This window comes from Plecotus auritus (genome assembly GCF_963455305.1).
Source record: "Plecotus auritus genome assembly, chromosome: 1".
NCBI classification, from domain to species: domain Eukaryota; kingdom Metazoa; phylum Chordata; class Mammalia; order Chiroptera; family Vespertilionidae; genus Plecotus; species Plecotus auritus.
Genome location: NC_137770.1, coordinates 12,100,715 through 12,128,389, shown reverse-complemented (window position 1 = coordinate 12,128,389; position 27,675 = coordinate 12,100,715). Strand labels below are relative to the sequence as shown.

At 50.5% G+C, this 27,675-nt stretch overlaps 1 protein-coding gene across 1 annotated transcript; it reads left to right on the top strand.

Annotated features, from left to right (window-relative positions):
* Nucleotides 1–5,153: 5,153 nt before the first annotated feature.
* Nucleotides 5,154–27,675, top strand: LOC308243820 (uncharacterized protein). Its single transcript, XM_080659615.1, has 13 exons — nt 5,154–5,239; nt 8,521–8,650; nt 11,863–11,981; nt 12,416–12,553; nt 13,192–13,326; nt 14,017–14,151; nt 14,848–15,083; nt 18,407–18,550; nt 20,951–21,137; nt 22,214–22,335; nt 23,384–23,473; nt 23,778–23,950; nt 27,483–27,675. The coding sequence occupies exons 2-13, from the start codon at nt 8,572–8,574 to the stop codon at nt 27,599–27,601; spliced, it is 1,677 nt and encodes a 558-aa protein (XP_080515741.1). The 5' UTR covers nt 5,154–5,239; nt 8,521–8,571; the 3' UTR covers nt 27,602–27,675.

Here is a 27,675-nt window from a genome sequence, read left to right as displayed (position 1 = left end):
GTTGATCTTTTGTATTTTTTGTTTTTTTGTTTGTTTGTTTGTTTGTTTTTTTGGGGTCTTTGTCATTTATCTCCGCTCTGATCTTTATTATTTCCTTCCTTCTGCTTACATGGGGCTTTTCTTATTGCTCTCTTTCTAACTCTTTGAGTTGTAGAGTTAGGTAATTTATTACCATTGTTTCTTGTTTTTTGCAGCAGGCTTATAGAACTATGAACTTGCCTCTCAAGATTGCTTTCACTGTGTCCCATAGATTTTGGATTGTTGTGTTTTCATTGTCGTTCGTTGCCGTGATTTTTTAATTTTTTTTTTTGATCTCTCTGGTTACCCAGTCATTGTTTAATGGTATGCTTTTTAGTCTCCATGTGTTTGATTTTTTTTATTGTTTTTATTGTAGTTGATTTCCAGTTTTGTGCCACTGTGATCTGAGAAGATGCTTGATATGATTTCTATCTTCTTGAATTTGAAGAGACTTTGCCTGTGACCCAATATATGGTCTATCTTTGAAAATGACCCTTGTGCACTTGAGAAGAATGTATATTCTGTGGCTTTGGGGTGCAATCTTCTGAAGATGTCAATTAATTCCATCTGGTCTAGTGAGTCATTTAGGATTGATGTTTCTTTGCTGATTTTTTGTTTAGAGGATTTGTCCAATGGTGATAGTGGGGTATTAAAGTCTCCTACTATGATTGTATTGCTGTCAATCTCTCCCTTGATATCTTCCAGGATTTTTTTTTTATGTATTTGGGTGCTCCTGTATTGTGTGTGCATATGTTTACCAGAATTATTTCTTCTTGTTGGATTGCTCCCTTTAGTAGTATGAAGTGGCCTTCCTTATCTCTTTTTATGTCCTTCATTTTGAGATCTAATTTGTCAGATATAAGTATTGCTACCCCAGCTTTTTTTTCATTTCCATTCGCCTGAAAAACCTTTTTCCATTCCTTCACCCTCAGTCTATGTGCGTCTTTTTTTCTGAGGTGGGTTTCTTGTAGACAGCAGATATATGGGTCATGTTTTCTTATCCAATCTGTTACCCTATGTCTTTTGATTGGGGCACTTAATCCTTTACATTTAAAGTTCTTATTGATAGGTACTTGTTTGTCGCCATTTTTATTCTTTACCCCTGTGTTCCTTCTTCGCTTCCTATTTTTTTCTTTTTCTTTTCTTTCTTTTTTTTTTTTTTTACAGCAGACCCTTTAGCATTTCTTGCATTGCTGGTTTGGTGGTAATAAACTCCCTTAGTCCTTTTTTTGTCTGTGAAGCTCCTGATTTCACCTTCAATTTTGATTGATAGCCTTGCTGGGTACAGTATTCTTGGATTCAGACCCTTCCTTTGCATGACTTTGTATATTTCATTCCATTCCCTTCTGGCCTGATGTGTTTCTGTTGAGAAATCAGTTGCTAGTCTGATGGGGGATCCTTTGTAGGTAATTTTCTGTCTCTCTCTGGCTGCTTTTAAGATTCATACTTTGTTGTTGGTGTTTGCCAATTTAATTATAATGTGCCTTGGTGTCGGTCTTTTGGGGTTCATTTTGCTTGGGACTCTGTGAGTTTCTTGGGTTTGTGTGGGGTTTTTCTTCCCGATATCAGGGAAGTTTTCTGTCATTATTTCTTCAAACAGGTTTTCTATTCCTTGCTCAGTTTCCTCTCCTTCTGTAACCCCTATTATGCGGATGTTGCTTTGTTTCGTGTTGTCCCAAAGTTCCCTTAGGCTCTCCTCCTGCTTTTTAATTTTTTTTCGTAGAATCTGCTCTACTTGGGTATTTTTTCCTACCTTGTCTTCCAGCTCACTGATGCGGTCCTCTTCTTCTTTTAGTATAGTCTTGATGCTTTCTATTGAGTTCTTTACAGCAGCAATGTCATTTTTCATTTCTTCTTGGTTCTTCATTTCCTCTTGGTTCTTACACATATTGTTGAATTTGTCTTCCATTCTTTTCATCCACCTTATGACCATTTCTCTGAATTCTTTCTCTGACAGGTTGCTTTCCTCCATTTCGTTTACTTCCTTTTCTGGTGATGCCTGCTTTTCTTTCATATGCAGGCTGTTTCTTTGTCTCCCCATGATCTCTCTTCTCCGGGTGTCTGGTTATGTAGTTCTCTCTCTCCTTTCTGTGAGGGAGTGTAGAGCTCCTCTGAATCCGTGTGCTTGTGCCAATTGGGGACCGGTGTTCTTGGGTTTGCAGCTGTTCAGTTGTAGATTCTCCGGGCTTTTCAGGTGTCCGATAACATCCACTTTCCCCTTCAAGATCAAGATATATATTTTAAATTTATTTTATTATTTATCTGTTTGTTTTTCAGCATCATTTTTTAAAAAATCCTCACCTAAGGGTATTTTCCATTGATTTTTAGAGAGAGTAGGAGAGAGAGGGAAGGACAGAGAGAAATATTGATGTGAGAGAAACATTGATTGGTTACCTCCTACCCTCGCCATGGAGCCTGCAACCGAGGTACGTGCCCTTGACCGGAATTGAACCCAGGCCTATTCAGTCCACAGGCTGACACTCTATCCGCAGAGCCAAACCGGGTAGGGCTTTTATAAATTTTTTTACTGGTTTCAGAGTTGAAGGGAGAGGGGGAAGGGAGAGAGAAATATCAATAAGAGAATCATTGTTTGGCTGCCTCCTGCATACTCCACACTGGGGATTAAGCCCACAACTGGGCCATGTGCCCTGACCTGGAATCAAACCATGACCACCTAGCTCATAGGTTGACACTCAACCACTGAGCAAGGCCAACTAGGTTCAGGTGCCAGTAAAAATGCTTGTATAAATAAAAAAAATTGTATTGCCGGTTTAGTTCTTTTCAAGGTATTCTTTGAAACTATTGGGAAATTTGGTAAGAATTTGGAAGTTAAAATTTGAAAATTACCTTCTAAGACCTAATGGAACCCATTCTTTCTTTAAATCCTATCCCAGGGATATGCTTCCTGATTTGAGAGAGAGAGAGAATCCTTGATGTCAGAGAAAAGCATCAGTTGGTTGCCTCTCATATGCACCCCCAATGGGGGCTGAACGCCCAACCTAGGTATGTGCCCTGACTGGGAATTGAACCCACAGCCTTTCATGTACAGAATGATGACCCACCCAACTGAGCCGCCCCAGTCTGGTCATGGAACCAATTTTTAGAAAAGAAAATCTTATATTCCTCCTAAGATTTCTGCATATCCAAGGTCCAAAATTCAGCTAAGTCAATGGGAATTCATGGAAAATCTTGATGACTTTGAGTGGGTTAAATGAGATACAATGTATACAACATGCACATCGCCGTGCCAGGCTGGCACTCACTCTTTTGTGGTTTCAGTTGGCCTCATCCTGTTTTCTGTGTCATTGTTATGTATTTTCCTTAAAATAACTCTAGGTTCATAAATTTTGCATCATTTCTCTGAAACGTTGGCCCAAAAAATTGGGAGCAGAGAGTTTAAAATTTTAGCATCCACTTCATAACTCATTGGCATAAGCTTATAAATACAACATTTATTGAAATCTTGATTTGAATAATAATGATAAAAGAAGTAATTTTCAATAAATAAAATTCTTTTTTTTTTTTTAATCCTACTGGAGGATATTTTTCCATTGATTTTTAGAGAGAGTGAAAGAGAGAGGGAAAGACAGAGAGAAACATTGATATCAGAGAAACACATCGATTGGTTGCCTCCAGCACCCTCCCCAACCAGGGCCCGGGCCGGGGAGGAGTCTGCAACCAAAGTACATGCCCTTAACCGGAACTGAACCAGGGATCCTTCAGTCTGCTGGTCGACACTATCAACTGAGCCAAACCAGCCGGGAGAAGATTCTTTAAATTTATATGTTATTTGCTGAGTTCTCAGTTCCGGTAACTACATCTATGAATTTGTTTCCAGTTTAGATCACATTTTGTTTGACATCATTTTAATTCTCATTATGCTTCCCACAAATGAAGACTATTACATTTATGAGACGGATTCTATAAGAGAAATTGATTGAGGTAGTTATGAAATAATAACACATTTAGGTGGGATTTTTTTTCATTTTTGTTCTTTTGTTAGGGGCAGTAATAGAATATTGGGGACTAGCTATAATTATAAGAAATATTAATCATGCTCTGTTAACCATGATTGTTCTGTTTTGATTAGAGAAAGCGTGTTCTAATCTGTTTGAGAGTTGTACGCCCTGGGGCGTGGGAGCTAACATGGGAATGCAGCTCCTGAGAATGGCATTGCCTGTAAGCTGGTCCCTGAGGCACCCGCCCTCTGCCAACCCCCAGCACGCATTGCATGTAACCTGTAACCACTGTACCTTGCCTACTTTCCCATGCATGTAATTTCTTCTTTCCCGTGGAATCTGTGTCATTCTACCCAAGATGAGCAGCTGGCTTATGGGGAGAGTAGAGCAGATGTTTGTGGATGACCTGCTGCTCTCCCATTCTGCCCACATTAATGGAATAAAGACCATATATGAGCCAACCCAGTGTCTGCTACATTCGTTCAAGTAGTAACCAGCAGCCTGGACCCATTGGTTGTCCAGTTTCACTTTAAGTAATTTCATAACAGTTATTGGAACTGGATAATTAATAAAAATGCCAATCGGTACTTTTTTTTTCCTATAACGTAAGTCTGAATATTGCATTTACTTAAAAATTTTTAAATTTATTTTAAATTAAGAATGAGTTTTTTAATTAACCCAAATAAAATAATTACTAGCTTAGAAATAATTAAAACACTTTTAGCTCATTGGTTGACAGCCTAAATGTTTAAATTCTGTTCTGAGGATACCTGCATATTTGTTCTCTAAATGACTTTCTTGCATGTGCTAATTTAATACTCCTTGCACAGAGAGCTATGTACAATATCTTTTTGATAAAATATTTTCAGTCCGGCTGGTGTGGCTCAGTGATTGACCGCCAAACTATGAACCAGGAAATCAAGGTCGATACCTGGTTAGGGCACATGCCCAGGTTGGGGGCTTTATCCCCTTTATGGGGTGTGCAGGAGGCAGCCAATCGATGATTCTTTCTCAGCATTGATGTTTCTATCTCTCCCTCCTCCTCCTTTCCCCTCTGAGCATAATATATACTTTTAAAACTAAGTAAATAAAGTATTTTCCAAATATACAGCTTTATTTTGTTCATTTTTCTAATAAACTACACATTAATGAATAGTCTGTCAAATTGTTTTTTAGGCAGTTGACTGGTGGAGTTCAGGTGTTCTCATGTATGAGCTATTCACAGTTGATGATGAGAAGAATTTCGGAGCTGAGCTCTCTAGGTAAGACTCCAGAAAATAAAATGAATGTGTTGTTATCTAAAAGGAATGCATCAAATTTCTGTAATTTGGCTGATGGGAAAACAATAATTTTTAGAAATGTGGATAGACAAAATTAGAATTAAGCGGTTAATTTTTATTTTTATTGATATAGGATATATATATTTATAATCTTTATGTTCCTTTATATTTTATATGCCCAGATAGATGTTAAGTTTCATAGGGAGAGTGTCCTAATTTTTGTGTATTCCAAAGCAGTTAGCATGGGGCGTGAGCCGCTGGCAGAGCCGTTTAGAATGTGGGGCATAGGGCCGTTTGGATTGGGGGGCATGGAAACAGTGGAATGTGGGGTGCAGAGTCGGTGGGCGTGGAGTCGGTTGGGCGTGGAGTCAGTGGGTGCGGAGTCGGTGTGTGAAGAGTCGGTGTGTGAAGAGTCGGTGGACGTGTAGTCGGTGGACGCAGAATCGGTGAACTTACAGTCAGTGAACTTAGAGTCGGTGAGCACAGAGTCGGTGAGCGCGGAGTTGGTGAGTGCAGAGCCTCTTCATGTGTAAGAAGGGACTGTCCCTGCCTCCCCCTCGGGGCTGCTGTGAAGAGTGAATGTGCAAGGACAGAGGGCACCTAGTGCAGGGCCGGGGATGGGCAGGCAGACGGTACCCAGGTGAATCCAGGGTCTGTGAGCAAACCCTTCCCGCTGCCAGGCTTTGGTCAGAACTGTGCCCACTGGTGGGAGGTCCATGGCTTCCCTTCTACCAAGAATCTTGGCTTCTGGCCCCTGCAGGGAAAATGTACATGAGATGGAAAAGCAGCAGCTACCGCCCACTCCCGGTCGTTAGAACCCATGAGTGGGGCCAGCCTTGGAAAACTGCCCACCGAGAGCAACGGTCACATCCCATGTATGCGTGTTCCCAAACTGTGAAGGCATTCAGGGGAGACTCAGCCCCCTAAGACACCGAGTGGTTCTGGGAGGGCTCCTGGGGCGGGAGCAGAGATGAGGGGAAAGAGCTGAACGGCTCCCCCATGTGTGCTGGGCACTGGCACAGGAGTAAGTCCGGCAGACTCCTCCCGTGAGGGGGCCTGTAAGGGACCAGCCATGGTGTCCCACACCCAGCATGTGCCTGACATCCAGAGGCCCATAGTATTGTTTGTTGTGTCTTAGCCCTCATGTCCAGGAAACGGCTGAGAGCTGCCGAGAGCTGTTGGTTTTCCAAGAGGACGTGTGTGAACTGTTCAGATAGGAACTGTGTGTTGAACAAAAGCTCACCTGAATAGCCATTTATCCAGGACCCAGATCTGACTGTGGAATCGCGAAGCCTAGACTCAGCCCTGAAACCCGGGATAGACTCTTAGCCCCACCCCTTCCTTGTTAAGGAAACGACTCAGGAAAGTCCCATGCCTGGTGCACTCGTCCAATAGACAAGGCTGTACATGTTAGACACTCTCACACCACGGATTGGGGCACTTTTAGCGTTATGTTGTACCCTTCCCTGACTTTCTGCTACTGGGGCTGCTGCCCACAGTGACCTGCTGACGGTGAAGAGTTGCTTGCTAAGCTCAGCGGCTTGAGTGGGCAACACTTAAGGTCCTCAAAACAGACAGGTCCTTCCCAGCAGGGGCCAATGCCCCGGTTGTGGGCTCCACACCCAGGGGTGGCCTGTGGGAGGCAGCCAATCAATGATTCTCTCATCATTGCTGTTTCTATCTCTCCCTTTTCCTTCCTCTCTGAGATCAATCTGTATATATAAAAGCCAAGGTGACCAGCTGACTGTCCAGTAGCTATGACACGCACTGAACCCCAGAAGGCAGATGCTCAACACAGGAGCTGCCGAGCTACTGTCACTTGGCAGTGGCAGTTCTCGGGTGACGCACCCTGAACCAGAGAGGAGGGAGCCCAATTCTGGGGTGTGTCACCCGAGAACCACACTTTCACAATCTGGGACCCCTTGGGGGATGTCGGAGAGCCTGTTTCAGCCCCATCCCCACAGACTAGGCCGAGGAACCCCACCGGTGCATTAATCCGTGCACTGGGCCTCTAGTAAAAATATATTTAAATCCTGTATAATAAAAGCCTAATATGCTAAGTGTCTGGTCGTCTGGTTGGCCTTTCAACCAATCAAAGCGTAATATACTAATGATATGCTAAGGCCACTCTAACACTCGCTATGACGTGCACTGACCACCAAGGTGGAGACAGTTGACCTGTTGACCAGTCGCTATGACGTTGACTAACCAGCAGGGGGAAGATGCTCTGACTGGTAGGTGCGCTTGCTGCTGGGGTCCAGCCAATCGGGACTGAGTGAGACAGGCCCTGGAGCCCTCCCACAGTCCCTTCCTGGCTCGCTAACTTCCCGTGTCTCTCCCAGCCCTGATTGTGCACAGGTGGGGTCGTTGGGCCTGGCCTGTGCCCTCCCACACTCCAGGACCACTAGGGGGATGTCTGAGAGCCGGTTTCAGCCCAATCCCGCAGGCCAGGCCAACAAACCCCACTGGTGCATGAATTCGTGCAATGGGCCTCATATATATATATATATATATATGTATATATATATATATATATATATACTGAAAAAGCAAACAAACAAACAGACAAATAAAACAACAGATAGGGCCTGCCTGCTGTGTTGCTTTTCTGTAAGGACGGGTGTGTGTGAGTGACTGATTCAAAAAGGATCTCTCCTAGTGTTTAGGATGTGGGTTGAGCTTTGCTTTGGGAGTCCCTACGGCCTTTCCAAGACATGTTAAACCTGCTAAGGAGCCGCAGAGCTGCCCGTCATCATATTCCTTGCTTTAAAGCCCTGTTCTGTACGCCACTTTGTTCAGACACCACTCAGAGACGTCAGGTATCTTCATCACCTAGGCCCGTGGTCGGCAAACTGCGGTTCGCGAGCCACATGTGGCTCTTTGGCCCCTTGAGTGTGGCTCTTCCACAAAATACCACGGCCTGGGCGAATCTATATTGAAGAAGTGGCATTAGAAGAAGTTTAAGGTTAAAAAATTTAGCTCTCAAAAGTAATTTCATTCGTTGTACTATTGATATTTGACTCTGTTAACTAATGAGTTTGCCAACCACTGACCTAGGCCACTGGGTTAGCGTGTCTTTTAGTGGCTGTAGGTCTCCCAGCCGGGCCCTGTGTTGGAGTCAATTTTGTGCAGCTGTGGTTTTGGAAGTGAGCAGGTGCATGGAGGCCCTTCATCCTGGGGGAATGAGGGTGGGTGCACGGGGGCGGGGCCTGTCCAGAGAGTGGCATGGGGGCATCCTCACCACTCCCCTCTTCCTGCACTAGGATCGTGGACGCAACCCCCAGCAGTTCCTTGAGGAGCTGTTGGGGGACCGCATGGCCCTCGAGGCTGAACAGGTCCAAAGGATGCACCAGCCCGCCCACCTGAGCTGGGAGATGGAGCAGCTGTCAGAAGGTGGGTAGCAGCCCCTGCTGCCTGGGAGCCAGGCTGGCTGCGGCTTCTCCCTCATCCAGGGAGCTGAGCCCTTGGCTCTGAATCTCATGTGTCCGCCCATCCTCACCCCAAGTGAATAGGGTTTTATTCAAGGGCCATTTGGAACTGTTTCATTGCAATTCTCCCCAAGGGGAACATGAAGGGTCTGGCAGCCTTGAAGTCAGGACATGAACTACAAAGTAAGTGTTGCCAGATTTCTCAGCTCCCATGCGGACAGTCCCAGGAGCTTCCACATGACAGCACGCTGACCCCCAGAGGCTGTCTTAGATCTGTCCGGGGGGGATTGAAAGCTCTGGATGGCAGGAGCCTTCCCCAGAGGTCACAAACCTCCAGTATAACTAACCCTGGGCATGATTTCCTCCGTTCATCTCATAATCGGGCAGATGGGTGCAGTCTGTTCTCTTCTCCCTGGACGGGGGCTGCTAAGTGTCTCCTTCTCAGGGGAGCCAGGCCTCTTCCCCTCCCTCTTGTGCGTGCCCCCTCACAGCCCCCAGAGGAGGTGTGGGGTTGGCCAGGGGAAGGTGGGTGTGGCGGCAGGCAGTGCACCCAGCAAACAAGTAGCCAGTTCCTGTGCTCAACATCACATGTGCACCTGAGGGTGCAGGTGAAGGTGCGCTTAGATCTCTGCAGAGCGCAGGAGGGCCTTGGGCTGGTTTTGTGGGAGGGGGAGGTGCTGCTTTTCCAATTCTGATCAACATTCCTAAGCATCATGGAGAGACTGCTGAAAGCAGCTGGATATTCCTTCTTTTCAAGGGTTCCCATCAGTTCCAAACCTAAAGTCAGTTCATTGAAGTATGAATCTGTGTGAGAAGTCAGTGGTTTGGTGTCTCAGCGCTCCTGGGACCAAGGGTGGGCAAATCAGGGATCCCTGCTCTGGGAGATCAGGTTCATGGGGAGGACACTGCCCCCTGGTGGAAGGCAGGAGTGGTGCCGGCTGGCAGGGACCTCTCAGACCTAATGTTTCTGTGAGAGGCCAGGGAGGCTGGTGGGTTGGCAAGCCTCCCTGACTCGGACACTCTGTGTAGTTTGTGAGCCCTTTCAGGTCAGGGCCCGTGACTTCTTCTTGGTGTTCCCACTCCTGCTGCTTAGCTGGCAGCTCATGGACAAAGCGTGAATGTACTTTTGCGTGGATGGTGTGGTGGCTTCTTGAGTAGAAAGGCCTGGCTTCAAGTCCTGGCTCCTCCACCTGTTAGCCAGGTGACCCCTTTTAAACCTCAGGTTTCTTATCTGCAAAATGGGGGTAATGAAGCTGCCTCGCAGGATTCCTATGCGTATCTCGTGAGAGGAGACAGTGAAGCCTTACGCTGTGCCTGGTCCCCGGGGCACCAACATAGGATGGCTGTCCTCATCGCCCTTGCTGAATTAAAAGATCCCCATTGCTCTGGTTCTTGGGGTGCTCATGAGCACAGCACCCAGTAGAGAACCATTGGTTGTTTTCCCAATAAACTGTTGTGTCCTCTCAAGAGCCTCTGGGGCGCTGGCCTTAGGGAAGAGGAAATGAGGCTGGTCATCAGCTCCACTGCTGCACTTGGAGATCCTTCACGATCATTTCCCAGGAGCACAGAGCCACGGGGTGAGGCATTGAGTGAGTCAGGAGGTGGGCGGGGTGAGTTGCAGGACAGTGGGGATGCATCTAATGCCACAGAACCATGCGCTGAAAAATAGCCAAAACGGCGAACCCAGTGTTGTATATATTTCACCCCAATCTTCTTAACATATATATTTTTTTATTGATTTCAGAGAGAAAGGGAGAGGGAGAAAGAGGTAGAAACATCAAAGATGAATGAGAGTCATTGATCAGCTACCTCCTGCATGCCCCAAACTAGGCATGGAGCCCGTAATCCGGGCATATGCCCTGACCTGGAATTGAATCATGACCTCCTGGTTCATAGGTTGGCACTCTACCACTGAGCCACGCTGACCGGGCTCACCCCAGTTTTTAAAACTGTTATTTTTAAAGCGAATGCTGCAAAGGTGCCATCTGAATGAGCACAGGTTGTGACTTAGTGGAGTTTTCGGCTTTTAGTGTCATTGGTCGCCTTGTCAGGATGAGGCCCTTGGCGTGTTTCCAGGTGTTGACAGCATGCGTGTTTGTCTGTGGTGTGCGCTGAGCTGGAGTAGGGCCACGGAGGTTCATGTGCTCCACCGCTGAGCTGCCTGCTGCTGGGGGTCTTCAGTCTGTCCTGGCTCCTTGGGTCTGTGCTGCTCTCCTTGGTGGGCGATGGGAACGTCCAGCTTCAGGTTCTGCGGTGACAGCCGGCGTCCCCTCTAGGTCCTTCCAGCCCCGAGGGGGTGAACAGGAAGCAGGTGGGGTGCAGCCCTAGGAGCAGTGCAGTGTGATAAGGCTCCCAGGGCTGAGGATGTGGGCCTGGAGGGACAGGTGAGGGAGCACCCCAATCCCTCATCCATTCATTTACCTAAAGTCACGCCCCTGCTTGTGTCAGGAAGGGGCTGAGATCTCCCATTCTTCTCGGGTCTCTGCTCCCTTTTCTGTTCTGCGTTCAAGCTGTTTAAAAGCAAAGGAGGAAATCTGCCTTCTGTCTTTACCTTGTTGATCTCACTTAGACTTTTCAAGCAATTTAGATATACTGTCTCATTGTTTTTTCAATGCAATTGTGAAAGTACAAAATGAAATCCATCTGAGGGCCCTGTCTAGGGATGGTAAGTACTGGGCATACTTGCTCCAGAGTCTCTACCACCTGCAGACATACTGGTCGATTATCACGGCCCCCCCCCCACACACACACCTCAACTGAGCCACCCAGACCCCCGCCACTCTGAGGGCTGGCACAGAAATCGCCATCTCTCTGCCATCTCTGTTAGTCTCTGAAATCCTTGACTTGCTGGTCAGGTTAGAACTTGGTAAAAAGTGGTTCCAGCAGTTTTACCATCTTGAGGTTTTGCATTGGCCTCTCCACCGTCACCTTCTTTCTTCTTAAGCTCTGGGGTGCTTCCCTACCAGGCCCCAGCTGAGGCAGCAGAGGGGCCAGAACCGCCTGAGGAACCCTCAGGTGCCAACAGCAACAGCACCCTGTGAACAACGGAGGGCACCCAGCCGACCACCCCAGGCCCCCAGGACCTAGGGCTCAGGGGGATGGTTGTCTCGGGGCCGGAGGCAGAGAGTGGAAGCCCAGGCCCTGGAATCTGGGCTCTGACTGGACTTTGCTCTTTAGCCTCCAGCCGTATCCGAGAGCTGGAAAAAGAAAAACAGACCCTCCAGGGCACGGCCCTGCAGGAGAGCAGCATCAAGTGCCCGGAGCTGCAGGAGGAGAACCAGCAGCTCCGGAAGCAGGTAACCGGGGGTGGTGTCTGGAACGTACGGGTAAGCAGGAGGCCAGGGGGAGCACCCAGGTGTCGGTGAGGATGCGCAGCTGGGAGAAATGCGGAATGCAGGGCAGCCACAGTAGCGGGACACGAGTCCTCATGGAGCAGAGTCCCGAGGCAGCATGACATGTCCCTGCAGCAGAGTGAGCGGACACTATGGACATCTGTGTGCCCCATTGCCTTCATCTTCACCTGTGACATGGGGTTAATGATGTGCCCCCTGTAGGTGGTGTGAGGATCGTATGAGTGAGTGTCGGTAAAGGTTCCAAGCACATAGTAAGTGCTCACTGAAAGGAGAGCAGCACCCTGTTAGACAGCACAGGGCGGGCCTGGGAGGGAAGCGACGCACGTGTGTGTAGGACCACGGAGGGGCCGCTTCACGGCTGGGTCTTGGCCCTGCAGATGGATGAGTTGCAGTTGCAACTACAGGAAGAAAAGGACAACAGCCAGGAGTGGGAGACCCTCACTCAGGAGCTCGTGGACGAACTAGAGAAGCAGCTCAACGAAGTTGGCACCCTGAAGGCGGACAGAGCCCTGCAGGTGGGCCCCCCAGAGCGCATGCCTCCCCTGGTGCCCCTGCCTGCAAGGGGGAGGTCCAGGATCCCAGCCATGTCCTGGTCATTGATCAGCGATTCCTGGTGACCAGTTTCCTCACTCACCTGCAGCTCAGAGCAGCAATCCTCAGCTGCAGCAGGGGGATGGGAACAGGTATCGCCTCCCAGGGATGCTGGCCATCTTGTTTTTGATTGACAGGACTTGGGGGAAGAGAGGAGAGGTGCTCCTGGCTGTGGTGCAGTGAGGCCAGGGATGCTGCTCAGTGTCCTGCAGTCCCTGGGACAGCCCCTGGGACAAAGAATGATCCCGCTCCAAATGTCCAGGGTCACCCTGGGAACCTTGGCAAACCTCCAGGGCAGATTCGCCTGGCACTACAACAAGTGCCAGGGAAGGCAGCCCAGCGCTAGGGCAGCGAATCAGTGTTGCCACCCAGAGGCCAGGCTTCCCTCTTCCCGCTCTGCCAGCCTTGGCAGTGGCTGTTGTACCTCCACAAGAAGTGGGCAGGAAGGTTTTTCCTTGAGAAAAGGCCTGTGAAAGTGTTCCGTGGGGTGACACGTTTGGGCTTTGCTTTAAAGTTCACTCCGGAAAACAGACTCACACGGACTGGGTCTTTGGTTCTGCAGATGGCAGAGTTGGAGATGCAACTCCAAAAGGAAAAAGACAACAGCCAGAACTTAGAGGCCATCAACAGAGAGTTATTGAAAGACCTAAAGCAGGTGCTCGATGCTGTAGACACCCTGGAGGCGGAGGCCCCACAGGTAGGCCCCCCAGAGCGCATGCCTCCCCTGGCACCCCTGCCTGCAAGGGGGAGCGTCCAGGATCACAGCCATGTCCTGGTCATTGATCAGTGATTCCTGGTGACCAGTGTCTTCACTCACTTAGAGCTCAGAGCTGCAATCCTCAGCTGCAGCAGGGGGATGGGAACAGGTATTGCCTCCAGGGACACTGGCCATCTTGTTTTTGATTGACAGGATTTGTGGGAGGTGTTTTGATTGACAGGACTTGTGGGAGGTGTTTTTGATTGACAGGACTTGGGGAAGAAGGGCAAGTGCTCCTGGCTGTGGTGCAGTGAGGCCAGGGAAGCTGCTCAGTGTCCTGCAGCCCCTGGGACAGCCCCTGGGACAAAGAATGATCTCGCTCCAAATGTCCAGGGTCACCCTATGAACCCCGGCAATTCCAGGGTGGATTCGCCTGGCACTACAAGTGCCATGGAAGGCAGCCCAGCGCTGGGGCAGCGGCTCAGTGTTGCTACCCAGAGGCCAGGCTTCCCTCTTCCCACTCTGCCAGCCTTGGCAGTGGCTGTTGTACCTCCACAAGAAGTGGGCAGGAAGGTTTTTCCTTGAGAAAAGGCCTGTGAAAGTGTTCCGTGGGGTGACACGTTTGGGCTTTGCTTTAAAGTTCACTCCGTGAAACCGACTTTCACACGGGCTGGGTCTTTGGCTCTGCAGATGGCAGAGTTGAAGAGGCAACTCCAAAAGGAAAAAAACAACAGCCAGAACTTGGAGGCCATCAATAAAGAATTAATGAAAGACCTAAAGCAGGTGCTGGACGATGTAGAAACCCTGAAGGCGGAGGCCCAACAGGTAGGCCCTCCAGAGCACATGCCCCCCCTGGTACCTTTGCCTGAAAGGAGGAGCGTCCAGGATCACAGCCATGTCCTGGTCATTGATCAGTGATTCCTGGGTGACTAGTTTCCTCGCTCAGCTGCAGCTCAGACCAGCATTTCTCAGCCGTGGCAAGGGGATAGGGACAGGTGTTGCCTCCCAGGAACACTGGCCATCTTGGTTTTGATTGGTAGGACTTGGGGGAGGGGAAGGGAGGTGCTCCTGGTTGTGTTGGGTGGATGGTTGTTCTGTAAATATCAGGGTAAATTGGTTGGTAATGTTCAGATATTCTACATCCTTACTAATTTTCTATTACTCTCTTTTTCAATATGCTTTTCAAAGTAGTCAAAGAGGGCACCCAATGAGTTTATGCAGAGAAAGGGCATAAGTTTCCCAAAAAAGGTCACGTGTATGGAGGGGGACACAGGACTCCGTGTAGCACCACGTGATAGTCCGTCTATGCCGTGGGCCCTTCCCAGCGCAGTTCCTTAAGTGCTGGTAGAACTGTCCTCAGCACAGCTGGGTTTTGCCTGCCCTGAGGGTCCCTGCTACTTTAGTGTCTGCAACTTGCCCTGCTCTTGGCCCCTCACTGCTTGTGGGGGTGCGGGGATGCAGAGTCTGTGACTCCCGGGACGTGCACCCGGTGAGGCATCATCACCTTTTCCCTCCTGGCAGGTGGAACCTTCCTCCAAGAACCAGCAGGAGGCCAAGGACAGGGAGCTGGAGGAGCTGTACGAGCTGCTGGAGCAGCTGATTGAAGTGCATGAGGCCCTGCTGCAGGACCACGCGAGCCTGGGGGCGCTCCATGAGCACCTGTCTGGGCAGCACCAGGCCCTCCTGGAGGAGCACAGCCGCCACAAGACCCTGCTGCGTGGTTCTCTGGAAATGGAGAGCAAGGCATTCAGGCTTAGGTGGGTGCCGGCAACTGTCGGGGTGACTAGCGAGCTCTCCAGGCTCCTGTCCCCCTTTGCTCTGGCCCCTCGTGGTTCCTCTGGATCTGCTGCTTCACAGTGAAGAAAAGTGAATGGAACGTCCCCCTCAGCGAAGTGGGGTTGGTGCAGCTGGAGGCTGAGGGGCAGGAGGGTCCCTGAGGGGAGAAGGATGTGTCCAGCTGATCCCGGCCCAGGGAAACCATGTGTCAGCATTGGGGTCCCTGCTCCCCTGAAGATTCCTGCCCCCTCTTCCTCTTCTCTCCCAACCAAGAACAAGGAGGGGACGTTCTCCACAGGGGCCGATGGACAGGGACGTGCCTTACCAGCTTCCAGGCCTTTTCTTCCCTGTCAAAGTCTCAAAATCTGCTTCTCTGTGTGTGTTTTTAACTGTTAATTTTGGAAACTTTTGAATATAGGGAAATGTACAGACATGTATAGTGAGAGCCCCATGTACTCATCTCTGACATCAGTGCCTAAATACTCTGCCAATCTCCTGTCATCTTTACCTCTGGCTCTCCACCTCCATACTCCTTTTTTAAAAGGTAAAATGGATGTATATTAAAACGCACAAATCTCAGCTTTGCGCTTCTGCCAGATCAGGGCTTTGTGTGCGTGTAGTCAGCCAACGTCACCCGAGCTCCTGCTCCTGCAGATGCCATATTACTCCAGGTCCCGGGGCAGGTGCAGCTGGATCCAGAGCCTGGGGGAGGTGTGATGTGCACGGGATTCCAACTCAGGAGAGAGGGGGACAGATGTGGCTAAAGAGAGGCTCTCCCACATTTGGAGCAGCACAGGAGAGAGCTGTCGTCCACTCCCTGTGGTTGCGAGACGTCCCTGCGCACAGTACTTCCCTTGATTCCAGACATTGAGCAAACGCGGGGTCTTCAGTAGTGGAAGCAGCTGAGGTGCAGGGAGTTTCCATCACAGGGTCCCGGGAGGGCATTGAGTCAGCAGAGCCTGCTGAGGGCGCCTGCTGCTGCCCTGAGCGTGAGGGCCATGGCATTCGTTATTCGCTCACCCAGTGCTTCCTGTCCACTCTCTGGGGCCTTCCACCCCTTTATCCTCCCAGTTCTCCATCCTTCGGGGGTGCCGAGACGTGTGCTCCTATCAGACTGTTCCTTCCAGCCAGAATGAGCATCTTCTGCCTCTTGGCATCCCCCTCTCTGCCTCCTCCTGCATCCATCCCATAGTCACGTGATGCTTAGTGAGCATCTGCTGGGTGCGTGGTGCTGTGTCTACACATGGTAGGAATGCACCCAGCTGACTAATGAGGGGAGACTCGTGTGGTGCCCACTCCTTACCAGGTGCCTACGGGGCTTATCCTTCAGGCCCTATCTATACTAATAGAAAGGTAATATGCTAATTAGTTCGACTGGACATCTTTTGGCATGTCCTTTCTGACAAAGCCAGGGCCTGAGAAAAGCCGCTGGGGGTCCCGGGTGCCTGTGGCTGCCCAGAAGAACAAAAGCCCGGGTCCTGGGTGCCTGCGGCCCACCGGAGGAGGGAAGCCTGGATCCTGGGTGTGGGGTCCGAGGCAAAGGCAGTAAGGGGTGATCAGGCAGGCAGGGGAGCAGTTAGGGGTGATCAAGCAAGCAGGCAGAGGTGGTTAGGGGCGATCAGGCAGGCAGGCAGAGTGGTTAGGGGCGATCAGGCAGGCAGGAGAGCGGTTAGGAGCCAGCAGTCCTGGATTGCGAGAGCGATATCCAAGGGGTCTGGGATTGGAGAGGGTCCAGGCTGGGCTGAGGGACCCCTCCCACGCCCCCTGTTCACGAATTTTGTGCACTGGGCCTCTAGTGATGTATTATAGCAGTGTCGTGATATTCTTAATGTCTGCTCACATGGGGAAGGTTTGTGCAAGTGGCATCTGACTGGCTCTGAAGGAGGAGTTCATTGTCCTTCGGCCGGTAGCTCCTTGCTTGGTAGACCTCCTGTGTTACTCGGTGGTTTTGCTGGTTGCACACATAGCTGGAGCCCTTGGTCTGTCTGCAGGGTGGGAGGTGGAGGTGCCTGGAGCCCAGGCTGGTGGCTCTGTGTTCATTTCCCTTGACGCCTGACTGGGACCCTCACGCCTTCGTTCCCAGCACACATTTCCTGGGTGTCAAGCCTCGTCCCAGAGACTCAGTGGGGAGTGAGACTCGCAGTTTCTCCCTGCAGTAGGGTGGTTACGAACGGTTGGAATGTGCTTGATCCGTGTGCTTTTCCAAGACACAACAGGGAAGCAGGAGTTGGGAACCTAACGGTCCATGGCCCTATTTGTCAAACCTGGATGACTTTTCCCAGAATCGTTAACCTGGATGAGAAAGATCACTGCCCTGAAAGCCAGGCAGATCTCCCACCCCCACTTGTCACTTCCCACGTCAGAGCAGCCTCCACCCGTGGCTAAAGGCCAGAGGATGCTTGTCTTTCAGCAGCTGCCACAGCAGGTTTCCAAGTCTGAGTCCCCCTGAGTCTTGGCTCCTGGCAGATGGTACACGTGCAGCTGATGGGGGCAGTAGAGTGGAGGCAGAGGGCTGCAGACAGAGGCTGCAAACCCTGGAACCCTGGGTGGTCGCTGTCAGCCTGTCTCTGGGTGTGGAAACGTCAGGAAGGGGGTCTGCAAAGGGATTTGCCTGCGTGGGGAAGAATGAAAGGGGAGGAGTCACGAGGAGCTGCCGAGTCACCCTGAACAGGGGAGGTTCCAGCGGGTGGGAGGACAGCCAGGGGCTGGTCAGGGACTCCCCCTTGTTCTCTGCAGCCCTCCAGAGAGGCTGTGCGGGACCCTATAAACACTGAGGCAGGAAGAAAATAAAAGACCTGAGCTGAGGGGGATCTGAGGGGGAGGGTAAGGGCTGGACTGGGGGTGCCTGGAGGAGCAGGGTGTGTGGGTGTGCACATGCCTGTGTGCCACTGGCCCCTGGCAGCTGCTTGGGCCCCAGCAGGCAATCCTCTGGCCCCCATGCTGCCTGGCTCAGCACAGGGAGACTCTGTTCCCGAGATAGGAGGAGGGCTCACCTGGCCCCGGTGATGGGGGGTCAGCTATCACGTGGGTGGAATTCCCTGAATATGTGCTGGTTTCTTTGAGAAGGGCGAGGAGTTCAGAAAACAGTGTTGGTGTTCCCAGCGGGCTAACGGAGAGAGGCTGCTTACACAGGGACTGGAAGGGACCCTGGAGAAGGGTCGGGTGGGAGGAGGGACACTCGGCTCCCGGGCTGGAGGAGACCTGTGTCCATCCCCGCCTCCCTCAGCTCTGCAGAGAGAAACGCTCACGGAGGCTGTGCAGTCTCCTGTCTGTGGGTGCCTAGCGGGTGTGTTTCCCTCCTCAGGGAGCACGACCAGCTCCAGCACGAGGCAGCACTGCAGGAGCTGAGGAACCGCCTGAGCACCGAGAGGGAGGCTCTGAAACAGGAGCAGGAGGCGAACGCCCTGGCCGCCCAAGAGAAGCAGAGGCTGCAGCAGGAGGTCGACAGGTAACCGCCTCCGCCCCTGCAGCGCATCTGCCAGGTTTCATTCAGAGCAGCTCACTCAGCACCCACTGAGCTAAGCTCAGGCGAGTCTCCTGGTGATGGTGTATCTTTCCCAACCCCGTCATGGGCACAGCTGGACGGTCACAGGGGAAAGGCACGCCAGCTGGTGGCTGGATGGAAGGACAGCAACACTGGGAGGCTGCATTGTCTGGGCTTGGATGGCCTCCCCTCCCACCTTGATGATGGTGGTGATTGTATCGGGCCTGGGCCCCCTCATCCTCTAACACCAGCCATCCCGTGAGGGAGAGACGCTCGGTCCTCGGCATTCACGCATTCCCTGTTGGTGAATTCACCTCCTCGCTGAAACGCACTTGAACCCCCAAATCGGTAGCCGTGGCCTTTCATGGGCCTGTCCAGAGTGCGAGATACTGGAGTTGCCTGATGGGCACGTTTGCAGATGAAGTTGAACAAGACCTTTGGCTCCTGCCTTGTTTCAGCTCTCCCACTGCAAACCCGTGTCCCTTCTGTGGCCCATTGAGTGCCATGGAGTTCTATTTTCGTGCTTTTTGGTGGCGATGTCGCTGTTTGAAATGGCCCCCAAATGGAGTGCTGAAGTGCTGTCTAGTGTCCCCAAGTGCAAGGCTGTGCTGGGCCTCACGGGGAATGAAGGAGCGGCACATGAGGTTCATTTTGGTCCCGGGTGTGGTGCTCTTGGCTGTGAGCATATTACATAGGCGTCTTGATGACGTGGTCGGTTGACAAAAATGTGGCCAAAGACTCTCAGGAACTGGCGGGGACAGTTTCCGTGTCCACTAAATTAGTGTTCACGGTGGCTTGATAGGACATTATACCGCGAATCATAAGAATTGACTGCACTATTGTTATTCCTTTTCTTAAAAAAAACCACACAGATGAGGAAAGAGGCTCAGAGAGATTACATAACTTGTTCAAGTTCATGCTCCTAGTTAGTGGCCCAGTCAGGATTCAAATCCAGGTCTTGTCTCAACCCAGAGGCAGGACCATATGAAGCCTTCCTTCCCACAGCCTTTATTTATTTATTTATTTATTTATTATTTATTTATTTATTTATTTATTTATTTATTTATTTAAAATGATCTTTAATTGAGTCCTTTTCCTTTGTAGTTCTTAACTAGCCGGACATTCCACTGCACCACTGTTGATATCATCTATGATGTCATGAGGGTGGTGGCCATCAACATTGCACCCCACAGACTGGGCAGTCCCCAGGATCTACTTCCAATGAAATTGTTAGCGAGAGCCTTGTTGTACTATGTATTGGGGGCTACAAGCTCAGGTGCCTCCGGTGGCCAGGCAGGTCCAGGGAAGGAGTGTCAGCGTGAGAGCAGGCCCTCCTGGAGAATAGACACCCTGAGGGCTGTCAGCTGGGAGGCAGGCCCGGGCTGCCAGGTCATCCTTTTTTTAATCTTTTTTTTTAATCCTTACCCCGGGATAATTTTTCCATTGAATTTTAGAGAGAGTTAAAGGGAGGGAAGGAGCGGGGGAGAGAGAGAAACATCGATGTGAGAGAGTCACATCTATTGGATGTCTACAGCACACACCCCAACTACACTGGGGAGCAAACCCGCAACCCAGGTCTGTTCCCTTGACTGAGACTTGAACCCGTGACCCTTCTGTACATGGGCTGATGCTGTAACTGCTGAGCCACACCTGCCAGGGCCTTTTGCTTATGCTTTCTCCCCACCCTCTGAGAAGCCAGATACCTGAATGTTGATGTGAAACATAAAATTTTTAAAATATTGATGAACTAATTAATTTAAATTGAAAAAGACAGGTGATGTGGGCCAAACGGGGCACATCTGTGTTCAAAGTGAATCCATGAGCCTCTGGTCACGTGAGCTTTCTGGTATAAATCTTCCCCTGAAACCCCATCAGGCAGTTATGACGACGATGATGATGATTTCAGTGGATTTACATAACACTCCCGAATCTCATATTTTATTTGTCTCAGGAGTTGAAATTAGAAAGGGACTTGGAATTGGGGAGAAGAGCTGGGCATAGACATACAGATTTAGAGCAAAACTCTTCTGATTCCATGCATTTCAAAAGTATTTCAGCCCAAGAACCCTTTGTTCCAAGTCGGCAGGTGTGCCAAAGCCTTCCATGGGAAGGGTTCTCACAGGGTGCTCTGTTGAAGCGGTGTCCGAGCCTGCCTGTCCTGTCTCCCCCAGCCCACGGTGGGCAGCTGGGCCAGCCTCCTAGAACCCCAACGGGCACAGTTTGAAAACCGCTGATTTTGTTCATTCCTCATTTACACACGGGAAACACGGAGGCCTGAGCGGTGGTGGTTTGATTAGGGTGCACACCGGGGATGGAGGCTGGGAGTGCTCCTCAGCCCTTGGCCGTGTGGCTCTCCACCCCCAGGGTCAACTTCTGGAACCAGCTGGTGAAGGGGGAGCAGAAGGAGCTGCGCACCAAGAACAAAGAGATGCAGGCGTCCCTAGAGCACCTGCAGCAGGAAGTGCGGCTGTGGCAGGCCCGGTACGAAGGGGCAAAGGAGGAGCTGCAGAGCATGGAAATCTCGCTGAGGAAGCTGAACAGCCAGTGCGAGGTGAGGCCTGGGCTGGTGGGCTCAGGACACCGGGCTTGTGCCCTGGGCGACAGCCTCGGCTCAGCCAGGTCGGAATGGGTCCTCATTGGCGTCTGTGCTCAGAGACTGTGTGTGAATGTCACACAGAGGCCGAGAGGAAGCTAGGCGCATTTGAAGGGGACAAACCCCATGACTGGTGGGGTTGTGTTAGAAACACCTTTCACCTGACCTTTGCTTTTTGCAGGGTCGGGGTGGTGCATGGAAACAGCCAAGTACTGTTTTATTTCCGAACCCTCGGCTGAGCACTCTGCTCTGTGCTCACCCGTGTCCTCTCATTTAATCCTCGCAGTGATGTTGTGAGCTGGGGTACCCATCCTCGTCCCTCTTAAGCAGTGGGTTGCAACCCAGTTTGTCTGAAGCCAAAAGTTGCGACTTTCCTGCTACACCAACCGGATGATATTCTAGAGCAGGAGCCGACCAACCTCAGCCCGAAATTCATATCCAGCCCCTCCCCCGTGTGTTTCTATGTCTGTGAAACAAGAATATTTTTTAAAAATATGTATATATTTTTAATTTTATTGATATCAGCGAGAGGAAGGGAGGGGGCGAGAGGGATGGAAACATCCATGATGAGAGAGAATCCCTGATGGGTCCTCCTGCAGGCCCCACTGGGGATCCACCCACAACCTGGCAGGTCCTTGACGGAGCATCTCACCAGCGACCTCGTGGTGCCTGGGAGGACCCTCCACCAACTGAGCCACACGGTCGGGCAGCTTATTAACAAGACGTTCTACATTGTTTTTTAAGACTGTGATTAAGGCCTCAGAGTCCGTTGTCTGGTTTGCACTTGCGGCACATCTCAGCTCGGACCGGCTGTGTTTTCAGTGCTCGGTGGCCGCAGGAGGGCCGTGGCTCCTGATTGGATGGTGCACTTGGCCGTCCCCATGTCATTGGCTGCGTTGGTCATTCCCACTGGCGTAGATCAAACCGCAATGGCCTCTTTGAGCACGTGGCCTGTTTCTTCTTTTGGGAACCGATTCCCAGCAGTGGAATCACAGGGACCATGGTGTGTGAGACATCGTTGACCTGTGTTTTAGGTGCTCTCTCGTGAGAAGGAGAACTTAGAAGAGGAAAAAGATGACCTGAGAAGCCAGATTGAGACATTGACCAGCAGGAACAGGAAACTTCTAACAGAGAATGAGGACCAGGCTCGGCACATGTAAGGGGTGTGGGCTGACCTGTCCGCAAAGGGGTCCTGGCTTCCAGCTCCACGCCTAGACCTCGGCATTCTGGGCAGAGAGCCCCGGGCGCACTGGTGTCCCAAGGACAAGGGGAGAGACCATCTTCCCAGTGCATCCTCCTCTTGTTTTCCTGGAATGGGTCTCGATTTCTGCAAGTAGGGTGGTTGGCTTTTCAAAGATACTGCCCACTGCCAGATGGTTCTTCATCCGCTTTTGGAATTCAGTTCAGGTTAAAAATATGACAGCGGTAAAGAGAGGTGCCTAGGGGAGGAATTCGGATGGTGGGCTGAGCCCTTTCTGCGTGTTCTCCCTTAACAGGCTGGAGAGAGGGTCGTTGGTGCACCGTGGTTGTCCTCCCTCTGCCGACATGACACATTCCTGGCTTTGGCGTAGGCCCCAGTCCCGGGAGGGTTGTGGTGCCTGCCCTCCGTGAGTTTGAGCGCCTAGGGGTGGAGGGTTGGTCAGAGCCCTATGGGAAAGCGCTCCAGCATAAGGCCAAGCAGCAGGGCTGTGGGAAGAGAAGAACACAGACTAAAGAACAGTGCCAAGGGCGCTGGGAGCAGAGCAGGGTGGTCAGGGGTCCAGTGGTTTGAGAGCCATCACTTCTCACGGGGTGCTTACTTCACGGTGAACTCGCAGAAATTTCCGTGTGCTGACGGAGTCTGGGCAGCTGCCTCGATCCAGAGGACTCATTTTCCAGCAAGAAAACCAGGGTCTGAGCTGTCAGGGCCCACGGTTTCCGACCCTGAGTTTCACATGGTTCGGGGCTTGCTCTCCTGAGATGACGTTCAGCCTGATCCTCGGTGCTTCAGCAGGTCTCCCCACCTGTTAGGGTTCCCGGACCCACGTCACGTGCTTCCATCCCCATAGTCCCGACTCGGCGATCATAAAGGCCCTGAGCACCGTGATGTCCGAGTCCCAGGAAAAAGCCGGCCCTTCTGGGCCAGGTCCCAGGCTGGGCCGATAAGTCAATGTACGTGTTTTATTTTAAAAACCAGATTGTTTTTCTTTCTCCTCTATTTACAGAGAAGAATTAAATTTCTTACAAACAGTAAAAGTGGAGGAGGAGGAAACAGTCGTGGATTCCTGCGAGTCCCAGGCTCCGGTTCACAAGAAGTGAGTTGATTTAATGGAGTAACTTAAGCCCAGAACAGAAAGCTTGCTCTTTCACGAGTGGGGAAAGCTGTGGCCATCTAGAGCAGGGACCAGTGTGTTGGGCCCGCACCTTCCCCTCTATGGCAGGTCCAGAGTGGGGTCTGTGTGAATTCACTGCAAATTGTGTTCTATCCCCTGCGCCCCACATACGAAGATCATGGTGCGAGCGAAGAGCTCCATCCTTCTGAACCCCAAATTAATAGCCACTTGCCCGGCTGGAGGGACAGTGAGGGTTGGCAGTGTCCTAAACCTCTACTTCTAATAGGAAAAAGCGCTGGATGCGAGCTAGAGCCATATTCAAAATCTTCAAACGCAAGAACAGCGGTTCTAGAGAACCAGCGAAGCCGACGCCAGGCAGTCCTCCCGAGCCCGTGGAGGCCACGCCTTCGTGCTCGAACTGGGGGGAAGAGGACACCCACAGTGTGCCTGTGGGGAAAGGTAGGAGGGGTGACTTGGCTGCAGGCGGGAAACGAAGGGGAGGACCTCAGGTCTCCTTCGGGGACAGGGCAGCACCGACGAGATGGCGTGCTCGGTGTGCACACGTGTGTAGGAGCCCGAAGGGGGAGTGGTCCCCCCTTAGGTATGCGAACAACCAAATAGAAAATACAAACCCACGTCAGTGTTGTGGCAGTTTCGTCCCAGAACAATTTAGTTCCTTTAGCATGAGACCCTCACCCATCACATACAGGTAGTGGGTCCTGGAATGTCCATAGCGGATCTCCATACAGTTACTGCAGAGAGAGCTCAAGATTGTAAATTTTTGGGGTTCCTTATACCTGCCAGGCCTAGGATAAGCCATTTCTGGAGGGAGATCTCAGTGCATTTAACACGTGATGGACATGTGCAAGGTCTTCAGCAAGGCCTCGGGGGCTCTGATCTTTCCATCCCTCTGAATGGCAGGTGCGGTCTCTTCTCCCACCTTCCTGGCCTTGAGTCCTCCCACCAGGGGGGGCGCTGTACCTGGTCATTTAGGGCTGTCTCTGGGAGTGTGCCACAGGTTCCGCAGTGGATTTCTAATTGCATGTGCTGCGTGTGTTTCATCAGATCTGAGAAGCTGTCAGTTAGAAGCTGCACCATTATGTGCCCATAAAAAGAAATGAATGGGTGGTGGCAGTGACGATTTTGGCAGAATTGCCACCTAGCCGACAGTGATTGCGAGAGATGCTCAAAGCTGCATCCTGACTTCAGAGATGTAAGGTTTGGGGGTGAAAATGTGCATCTTACAATTGATTAAACAAAGCCCTCATCTTGGTTTCCTTTTCAAATTCACTTTTAAATATCATTGTGTAGGCTATTTACCCGTAAACCTGCCCATCATGCCCCCTGAGAAAGCTCAATGTTATGAAGGACACTAGGGCTTTCTGAGGACCAGGGCCGTGCCTGAGACTCATGTGCTCTCAGCGGCTGGCGGTACAGCACCTGACAGGACCCGGGCCTGTGCCAAGCCGCCTTCTGAGTGTGACGTGTGCACAAGCCTCTCCGGGTGGCATTCACCACTTCAAGTCCTGGTGTGTCACTCAAGATGCAAAAATGAGGTGTGCACACGCATGCCCACTGTGTGGGAACTAATGCTTGCATTCCCAGTCTTTACAGCAGGTGAAATGCAGGTAAATGATAATGAAGCTCATTAAGATTTGTTTTATCTAGAGGGGTTCTGTTGCCTCAGGATTTCATACTGGCTACTTAAATATTGTGACATTTATCACCTCAACTTGTGTTAAATTGACTTAATGAATATAATCAGCCTAACTGAGTTAGCAAACCTTTCAGAGAAAAAAATGCTTGACTGATCCAAACTGTCGTTTGGCTCCATGAATGAGCAGGTCAGTGGTAAATATTAGTAACGGCAGCCGTGCAATGGTGCTTCCTGGGCTCAGCACCCTTTAGGTAGTTGACCCGCTTATCTATCGCCTTTAGTTCTAACTGCCGGGTGAGGTAGGCACGATTCCTATCCCCTGTTCAGAGCTGGGAAAGTGAGGTTTGACAGGGTTAAGCACTGGCCCAGAGAATAAGTGGTGGAGCTGGGATCCGAACCCAGGTCTGACGGATTATGGGGCTTGAACTTTAACCCCTGTGAGCACTGCCTGCACTTCAAGCTGCTTTAGTCCCTGAAGATGCTGAACCAGCCTGGGGCCCCAGCATTGAGTAGTGGGTCCTCATCCTGTGGTGTGAGCTGTGGTCAACAGGTGGCGCTATGGGGAAAGAAGTAACCGAGGTTCCTCTATGCCGGTCTATGGACTTGAACCCCCTATGAGAAATCATGGGGTAAATCAGTTATGTTCATGTACGTGTACATGACATGCTCAGAAAGTTAGGCCAATTGTCTGCTCTGATAAGACTATAATTTAAAGGTCATGAAGGGTAGGTTTAGAGTAGAGGATGTGTAAGGATCTAAACAGGAATATTTTTTCAAAATATATATTTTTATTGATTTTAGAGATGAAGGAAGAGGGAGAGAGATAGAAACATCAATAATGAGAAAGAGCCCTAACTGGTTTGGCTCAGTGGATAGAGCGTCGGCCTGCGGACTAAAGGGTCCCAGGTTCGATTCCGGTCAAGGGCATGTACCTGGGTTGCGGGCACATCCCCAGTAGGGGGCGTGCAGGAGGCAGCTGATCGATGTCTCTCTCTCATCGATGTTTCTAACTTTCTATCCCTCTCTCTTCCTCTCTGTAAAAAATCAATAAAATATATTTTAAAAAAAATAATGAGAAAGAACTATTGATTGGCTGCCTCCTGCACGCCCCCTACTGGGGAATGAGCCGCATCCCAGGCATGTGCCCTTGGCCGAAATGAAACCTGGGACCCTTTAGTCTGCAGGCCTATGCTCTGTCCATGGAGCGAAACCAGCTAGGGCTAAACAGGAAGAATTCTTGATGTTGAGGGTGTTTTGGAATCAAAAAGAGGTAGAGCCCTAGCTGTTTTGGCAGAGGTAGGTACTTTCATTATGTTCAAACTTACCCTCTATAAGAGGTTATGTTAGATGTGTAAGAATTACTAGCGAGCCCTGGCCGGTTTTAGCTCAGTGGTTAGAGCGCCGACCCACGGAACGAAGGGGCGCAGGTCTGATTCCTGGTCAAGGGCATGTACCTCAGTTGCAGGTTTGATCCCGGGCCCCAGTTGGGATTCATGCGAGAAGCAACCAGTGGATGTGTCTCTCTCACATGGATGTTTCTCTCTCTCTCTCTCTCTCTCTCTCTCTCTCTCTCTTTCTTCCCCCCCCCCCCACATTCTCTCTAAAGATCAATGGAAAAAATAAAATAGTGGAGGTAGACTATTTTACTACAGAAACATACCATTAAGTCTTCCAAGGTCTTTGAACAGGAGCAGGAGTTAGTTGTGTGTGAGCCAAGGTGTCGGGAAGCCTGTCATTAAAATGGATGAGTAAGCCCAGATGGTACTGTAGCTCAGTTGGTTGAGCATCGTCCCATGAACCGGGAGGTCACGGTTTGATTCCTGGTCAGGGCACCTGCCTGGGTTGTGGGCTTGAATCAGGAGGCAGCCAATCCATGATGGAAACATCATTGCTCTTTCTATTTCTCTCTCCCTCTCCCTTCCTCTCTCTGAAATCAATAAAAACATATTTTTAAAAAGGGATGAGTGAGAAAAGCCAAGTCCTAAATTAACAAACAAACATATTTAATAATCTAACACACTGAAACTGAAAAATGGTCTAACGCATCAGCTCCTAGAGCAGTATAGACTTCTCCTCACGTGCCAAGTAAAGCACTGGCACAGGGGTGCCACTGAATTAACTAAACGGAGTCGGAGCATAAAGGACTCACCGAGTCCTGATTCTGGTTGTGCCGTGGGTATTGTTTCCATCTCTCCTGGGCTGGGCAGGATTCTGATTCCCAAGTGCGTGTAGCCAATGTAGCGTCACTTGTTATTATTCAGTTCATTTACTGGCTGTTTTGTGTTGTTTTCTTTTGTCCTTCTTCTCTTGGGTTACCTGGGGATAACACTTTAGCCGCTCGGCGCAAAAAGAACAAAAGGACGAACAAAAACAAGTCACCAGCGGCCCGCCCGGCTTTGTGGAAGCGCCTTCAGTTCTGGTCATCCGTGGACCTCCCACCCCCTCCTAAATAGGCTCTCCCTGTTCCAGACACTAGATATTCCTTCCCCTTCACCAGTTCCTCACCAGATACCCTCCCTTATTTATG